Raw genomic sequence first — 8,647 nt, 5'->3', positions numbered from 1 at the left:
TTAAAATACATTAATTAATTAAGAAAAAGATTCAACAACTAGCTGAAGAACAGGACAATGAGAAAGTAAATCTAGATTAAAATTTCATAAGGCAATTAGTAGATTTAAAAAAGGAAAAACAGAAACACAACTTAAAGAAGCATTCTCAAGAGAAAAGAACTAGATATGGCAGTATGCATTGCAATATTAATAACACTAAATAACATTTCAATTGACCCTGCCAGTTCATGCTATAAATTCATGTTTTTTGCCAACCAAAATACCAGGGGGAAAACATATTGAAACAATCAAATACCTGGTACTCTTTGCTGCCATGAAAATGCAAAAGAGAAAAACATCTCACTCATTTTAGCAATTTTAAATGCTAATTTTTATTTACTGCTAACTGTGCAAAGGACATCAATACTGTGCAGTAAAACAATTACATAAATCTAATATTAAACAATAGCATATGGGATAAATCTAAAGCAGAGCACCATGTGCCTTCAAAATTGGTTAATATCATAGAATGCAACTCAGGTCAGACGATTCTTAAGAAACCTGAAGAGCTCTCTCTTTTAATATCATTAAGTTAGTTACCCACAAGCAAATGCTCTTGGTTTTGCTTCATTTTTTAGAAAAAAGTAGAAGGCTTTCCAATTTTGCATTGTTTAATATGATGTGTGACATCTGAACCAAGGAAACAGTTCGTATGATTTATTCATTTTATCAATTGGTACCATCAACTAATATAAAGCTGACAAGCTGGCTGAAAGGAAAACAACTAAATACAATGAAATGTGCTCAAATATGGGGTTAGTTGTACATTCATCTCAATTTCGTTATTCGCAACCCAAAGAAATACTCCTTCATTTTAAAGTACTATTTTAAATCAAAAGATAAAATAATCTTAAAGACAGACACAATAGTAACCACTCTAACCACCCTAAATCACTTAAACACTAACATAAAACACTTTTTAAAGCCAAAATAGCAAGAAAGATGGCAGTGCAAGAATACTTCATACTGTGAATCTTACATATTCTGAGGTACATAATGAGAAGCTGAGGGAGGGGCAGCAATATAGCCAAGCGGCCCAGGACTCATAGCACCATGAATCTGCGGAGAACCACCATACGCTGCACTAACTGGATGCCAGGGAGCAAAGTAGGGATAATCTGGCACAACAGGAAGGCAGGAATCAAAACCTGGCAAAGGTGGCTGCCCATACGGATCTGACATCACTGGATAATACACTGTTCCATGAGGGACAGATGCAGGGTCAGCATTTGGAAAAGTACCTGAAACAAAGCACACAGTACACTTCATATACAAAGATTCACTAAACATCAACGTAAATGGATGTTCTTGAGGTAAAAATGAAATTTAGCATTAACTCTAAGAAAATATCCTACAAAAAAAAAAAAGAAAATATCCTACAATTCTAAGAGGAACACTTTAGATATGAACATTACTGACCAAAACAGGCTACTAAAATATAAAAATTTTCTAATTAAAAAAATTAAACATATATGTATATAAAATGTATCAAATGTACTCTACCTAGAGATAGCTACCTTTCTTGGATGAGTTAGGTATCAACAGACAAAATACACAAAGAAACATTCTCTAGAGTCATTTTTGTCAATTAAGTTCTTAAAAGAGTTGGTCACAATTATCAAGTATTTTTTTCCGTATGACACATATCACCCAAATAACCATTTTGTATTATTTTAGCAATTAAAAACTCAAGTGTTTTTATAGTCTGGTCTATACTTGAAGGTAAAATTCTGAAAAGCATTCCAAAAATTTAACAGTCATCACTTAAATGTCATTAACATGCTAACATCATTTTAATTTTATAGCACTTCTACTGCATCAGTTTCAGTGGAAATAAACAGATGCTGTTCTGCCATTATAGTGAATATATAAATTTTTTTTTAATGGATTCCTTTATTACTTGGGATAACTTCATTTTGTGAAATTAAGACAGGCACTGTCTCATGTTTACTACAATAAAAATAGCTCTATAAAAGGTAAGTGGAACAAAAAGGCAGTAAAAGTTGATATCTTAATTTGTATTACCATGGAGCACATCATACCACCACATGAGGGATGAGATTTTATAGTCCTAATATTGTAAACTATAATATGCCTTCAAAAGGGAGGAGGGAAAGAAAATTCACATTCCTCACATGCAACAGGATGAGTATACTTATACATATAAATCAGACTTAGGGAGGTTAGGTAACTTAGTGGAAATCACATCCATCAAGTAGCAGTTGCTGGAATGGAAAGCAGATTTGGTTAGGTTAGTATACATTGTTCTACCTCCTGCTGATTCTAAGATGGGCAGTCCAAAGATCCTATTCTAAACCCTTCAAAATGTCTCCTGATCTATATTATACTATAAACTGACAGAAAAAGCAAGCATCCTTATGGTCTGGCACAGAGGTCTCTTTGGTCTCAGGATCCCTTCATATTCTTAAAAATTGAGGACCTCAAATAGATTTTCCTTATGTGGGTTATATTTATCAATATTTATCCCATTAGGAATTAAACTAAGTTAAATATGTTATTTCACATAAAAATAAACCCATTATGTTAAACTCATTTTTCATAAAAATCTGTATTATTCACCCCCCCCCAAAAATTGTGAAACCAGTGGCACTGTTTTATACTTGTGTAATCTCTAATGTATGGCTTAACAGAAGACAGCTGGATTCTCATATCTGCTTCTGTATTTTATCTATTACAATATATCCACTTCAGTATTCTTGCCTGGAGAATCCCACAGACAGAGGAGCCTGGTGGGCTATAGTTCATAGGGTCGCAAAAAGTCGGACATGACTGAAGCGGTTTAACACACATACACATTACAATATATTTAGTTGAAATACATGAAGAAAATCTGGCCTCATACAGATATGTAGCTGGAAAAGAGAGAAGTCCTAATAATTAGCCTTTTCAGATAACTGTAGATATTCTTTGATACTACACCAAAACTAGGTAAGTGGTGATTTGAGAGGTCAATCGCAATGTGGACTATTCATACTTTGTTAACATTAAAATCTATTGTTTTTTCTTGCAGACATCTTTTACAAAATCATGCACAGGTAAGACTATACACAGTAATTGGGAAAATACTATTTCACTAAGTTATACAGATCTCCCACATGTTGACACATTTCATTATACAATGTAAAAAACCGTATCATAAACAGCCCCCCATCATCTATTTTATTAAAAGAAACAATTATGTACTAGAAGCTGTCAAGCTCATGGTTATTAGATAAAAATTAGAATTCTGGATAACTTATATTTGAAAGTTGGAATTTCTATCTTTGACAAAAAAACATACTATCCATTGCCCTCCTTGAAGTGACAAGCTTAGCTGTTCATTTGAGAAAATGTCTGCCAGACCCCCAGTCTGAACAACCACAGTTTGTCTATCATTCTGTCAAGTAAAAATAGCATTCCATGAAAGTCAGCTAGTTTAGCTCGAAACTCAAGCTCACAAATCCTTTTCTTTTAAAGTCAATTATCATACTTAGATATGTAGAGAGCTTTCTGAATACTTCCTATTTTGTCATATACAATATTAAATACAATTTTTCAAAGATTAAAAATTTAGTAAAATAAGAGCTTCTTTGATCAAACACAAAACAAATAAAGCTGGCATTTTTATATCAAGCATGTGTGAAAATGCTGATTACTAGCATAGTTTGGTGCCCCTGCTTTGATTTGTGCTTAGGTGTCAGCTATTCTACCCACACTGATTTTTGCACCCTTAATGCAAATCTAAAACAGCAAAAGAGACAAAATCCATGTATTACAATGAATACTTTTAGCCTCATGGAGCCCTTGAAAGAATTCCAAGGGACCCCAAGAGGTTCATGTACCATGCTTTAAGAAATGCTGGTGTAGGATGAATGGATAACAAAGTCGTGGTACATGTTACTCAGCCATAAAAAGGAATAGATTTGAGTTGGTTGTGAGGTGGATGAACCTAGAGCCTCTTATGCACAGTGAAGAAAGTCAGAAAAACAAATATAGTATATTAATGCACATATACGAAGTCTAAAAAATAGTACTGATGAACTATTCACAGAGAAGAAATGCAGATGTAGACGTAGAGAACAGACAGGTGGACACAGAGGGAGGAAGAAGAGGGCAGGACAAATTGAGAAAGTAGCATTGACATATACACACTATCATGTGTAAAACAGCTAGCTAGTGGGAAGCTGCTGTATAACATAGGGAGCTCAGCCTGGTGCTCGGTTGACAACCCAGAGGGGTGAAGGCTCAAGAGGGAGAAGACACGTATATAAAATTATGACTGATCCACAGTGATGTATAGTAGAGACCACCACAACATTGTAAAGCAACTATCCTCCAATTAAAAATATATATGGGTGGTTTAGTCGCTAAGTCGTGTCTGACTCTTGCAACCCCATGGACTATAGCCCACCAGGCTCCTCTGTCCATGGGCTTCTCCAGGCAATAATATTGGAGTGGGTTGCCATTTACTTCTCAAAATATATATATATGTATGCAAAATTAAAAAATAAAGCTACTGATTAAATGAACCAAATTTAGGAAAAGGTTTAAACTGAACTTCCTATTTCTACACTTTTGTTGCAATACACAGTTACATGGTTACATAAAAAAAAAGAAATGTTGGTCTATCTGAAGTCTATTATTGTTACACACAATAAAATTCAATTGTCTTTCTTATAGAAAATTTCTCACTACACGCTTACCATTTGCTGATACTTCTGCCTGTGTGCCATCTTGTCTCTCCACCTCACTGTATAACTGAGGAATGGTTTGATCTACTAGAGGTGGCGGCTCCGTATAGACTGGATAATTCTCTGCATGAAGCTGCTGCTGTTGCATCTGTGGCACATAGACCATGGAGTGCCAGTAGCTGTGGTGATAGCACTTGGGCAAGAAAGTAAAAAAAAAACAAACACTTTACTATTTCTTTTCTTAAAGTAGTACCATTGTTCACTGAGAAAGGTGGGAGGGGGGATCGGGATGGGGAATACGTGTAAATCTATGGCTGATTCATATCAATGTATGACAAAACCCACTGAAATGTTGTGAAGTAATTAGCCTCCAACTAATAAAAAAAAAAAAAAAAGCTAGGCCATGATTTTCAGGTGAGATAACAATGACTTTTGAAATAAATGACATGATATTTAGAAAATCTATTCTCTATAGCAACTTTAAGATCTTTTGCAGCCTCTGTATTTCATATTTGGACCAGAAATTCTTTAAGGAAAGCACTCTAAGAAAATTAGAGATATACACAATGGTTTGTATACAAAGATATTTGTTATAGCATTATTTTTAAAGGCAAAAAAATTAACAGCCTAAATATTCAATAAGAAACTTGAGTGCATTATGACACAGACATGATGGAATACAATACAGGCAATAAAAAAATCATGGCATCAAATTAAAAAAAGTGCTCATATTGTTTAACTTAAAAAGTTTACAAAATTACATAGCATAGTCCACATTTTATGAAATAAGCTGTAAGGAAATATATCAAAATGTACTTTGATTACACAAGTGATTTCAGTTTTCTTTACACATCAGTATTTTTCCATATGCTCCATAATGAATGCTGTTACTTTTAATATGAGAAAATATTAAAGTATCTATTCTATATATGAATCTGCTTGCAATGCAGGAGATGTGGGTTCGATCTCTGTGTCAGGAAGATCCCCTGGATAAGGAAATGGCACCCCACTCCAGAATTCTTGCCTGGGAAATCCCATGGGCAGAGGAGCCTAGCAGGCTACAGTCCATGGGGTTGCAAAAGAATATGACAATGGCTTAGTGACTAAACGACAATAACAACAAAATGTAGGAGACTATACTGCACAACACAGGGAACATAGTCAATATTTTATAAATATTTATAAATGGAGCATAGCCTTTAAAAATTGTGCATCACTATACTGTACATCTGTAACATATAATATGGTACAGCAACTATACTTAAAAACACTAAAAATAAATAATAAAACTGCCTCTGCTTTGTTTCCACATGTCACTATAATAAACGTAACTGAAGGGGCAAGCATTTTATTTCTCCAATTCTTGAAACTGCGTTTAGGAAATACAGTTTCAAGAACAAAAATCCACTCCATTACCCTTAAATTATAAATGTGTGCCTATCGGGGAAGATAGTTTCTTACCTGATGTCAGAGATACCTTTCAGTGATATTAAGATATTTGTCAGTATTCCCTTTCTACAACTCAGGAAAATGGTAAAAATCAGTGTTTGGCAAGTATCTATAAACACAAGTGCTTTAAAAATAATACAGCTCTTTAAATGTCTTTGACTTAGTCTAATTACTTTTCACATAAAATACAGAAATAGCCACAAAAATGTTTTAAGTAAATCGGATAAATAATCCATTTGAGACAGAAAAACATAGTGAACGGTTAGCATATGATGTTAAACATGGAGGCCAATATATTCTAAAGTTGTACTGCATAGAGACCCCATTCACAACAATTTAAAACTATTTTATAAGAGAAGCTGAAGCATTAGGAGGTTAAAGTACAAAATTGGCCTGGGTCACCTTCAGAGATATAAAGACAGAAATAAACCTTTTAGGTCACTCAAAGTGTTCTTGAGTTTTAAGGTTCAAGAGTCTGATAATCAAAACAGCTTACATTTTTAAGATAGCTTTTTTTAAATCAAAGAAATTTTAACAGGACTCTTACCTGTAATCCCAGATTGAAATAGTACTGCAAAACTTTTGTATCTAAAATTAAATATTTAAATTTTAGTGACTAGATGACATAAAAAATTAAAACTTACCACTTAAAGAGCTCTTCTCTTCGACTATTAATGTATATACAACAAATGTAGTCTTCCCACATCAACACTACCCTCAATCCTACCTTATAGTAAATGACCATTTACCTAACACTAAGATCATGTTCTAACCGAAGGTTTAATCAAAAATACATATTTTAATTATACTCTTAATATTAGGCAGATGTTACAGGAATACTACTATGCAAATACTTAGAATGTAATAAAGGCATTTTCTTGTCTCAAGACTAAAATTTTATTTTAATACAAATCTACTACAAAAGCAATCATACTGGTCTTTGGAGCTAAGATACAGTACAAATTAATGATCTATGAATGCCAGGATCAGTGATGTCCACTAAGATAACCAGCACTGTTTAAAACAATCTACCTTGTTTTTATTTAACATGACAAACATACCACCACCACTAGAACTCCGAAAAGAGGAGGCAATGAGCAAGGTAACTCAAATTATACCCTAAGGTGATAAAATTTCTCCAGACATAGAACTTAATTAAAAATTCCTACAAATAAACAAAAACTAGATGTATGAGAGAAGAGGGAATAACCTTAGCATTTCAATTATAGCTCTAAATGCATTTTCACTGATTGACCTGGAATTCACATATATTCTTATCAGTGTAATGAGTTTCACTAACAAACTCTCAGAAAGCCCCTCCTTCTTAAGTTGGAGACTCCCAATACATACAAATGTATTTACTGCTTCTTTAAAAGAATGAGCTTGTATTCTATTATGTGGGAGTACAGTATAAAAGCCTAATGCTCAAGCTGAAGAATATGAAAAGATAATAGCAGGAAGTAAATCCACAAATGGCATGGGATTCCACCTCTTGGTATTCACATACATTCACACAAAATTTGCATACAAAATACACAACAGTTATTCACAATAGCAAAAATGTGGTAACAACCCAAATGTCCATCAACTAATAGATAATAAAATAGAGTGTATCTATATATAATGGACTGTTACTCAGCTGAAAAAAAGAAGGAAATACTGACATATGTTATAACATGGATGAACCCTGAAAACACTATGCCAAGTGAAAGAAGTAAGCCTACAAAAGACCACATATTATATGACTCCAGAATAGGCAGAACTGTACCAGAATAGGCAAATCTAGAGATGGAAAGCAGAACAGTAGTTGCCAGGGTCAGAGAGAATGAAGACTAACTGCTAATGGGTACAGGGTCTCTTTTGGGGTTATGAAAATGTTCTGGAATTAGATAGTGGTGATAGCTGCATAAATCTGTGGATACACTAAAAAGCACTGAATTACATATACTTTACATGGATGATTTGTATGGTGCATGAATTATATCTCAAGCTGTTAAAAAATGGCAGGCAAGGACTTAGAAGAACTCAAAAACATCACTTTGAAATGTAATCAGGGTGGGATCATGAAAATGATAGGATTTAAATAGGAAATTAGATGGAAGAGTGGGGGGCAAAGAATGTGAGTAGGTTCACCATGTTAGCAAAGGCTTAGAAGTAGAAAACCAGGTGCATAGAGTTCTTGTAAAAGTAGGAGATAAGGTACAACTGTGGAAGAATGACCAGCAGGTTCTTATAAAACTAAACACAGGTTGATTCCTCCAGTTCCACTCTTCTTTCTCAAGATCACTTTGGCTATTCGAGGTTTTTTGTATTTCCATACAAATTGTGAAATTATTTGTTCTAGTTCTGTGAAAAATACCGTTGGTAGCTTGATAGGGATTGCATTGAATCTATAGATTGCTTTGGGTAGTATAGCCATTTTGACAATATTGATTCTTCCAATCCATGAACACAGTATGTTTCTCCAT

General features: G+C 33.9%; 1 protein-coding gene across 1 annotated transcript in view; it reads right to left on the bottom strand.

Annotated features, from left to right (window-relative positions):
* Positions 1–346: 346 nt before the first annotated feature.
* ALG13 (ALG13 UDP-N-acetylglucosaminyltransferase subunit) overlaps positions 347–8,647 on the bottom strand; it is a 75,089-nt gene continuing 66,788 nt past the window's right edge. Inside the window, 3 exon segments of the mRNA XM_043895316.1 lie at positions 347–1,280; positions 4,743–4,923; positions 6,727–6,767. Of these exon segments, the coding sequence (XP_043751251.1) occupies positions 1,015–1,280; positions 4,743–4,923; positions 6,727–6,767 (488 nt within the window). The 3' untranslated portion in view covers positions 347–1,014.

The sequence above is a fragment of the Cervus elaphus genome, chromosome X (genome assembly GCF_910594005.1).
Source record: "Cervus elaphus chromosome X, mCerEla1.1, whole genome shotgun sequence".
In the NCBI taxonomy this organism is placed as follows: Eukaryota; Metazoa; Chordata; class Mammalia; order Artiodactyla; family Cervidae; genus Cervus; species Cervus elaphus.
Note: the sequence above shows the minus strand (reverse complement) of the source record. Positions and strands in the feature narration are given on the sequence as shown.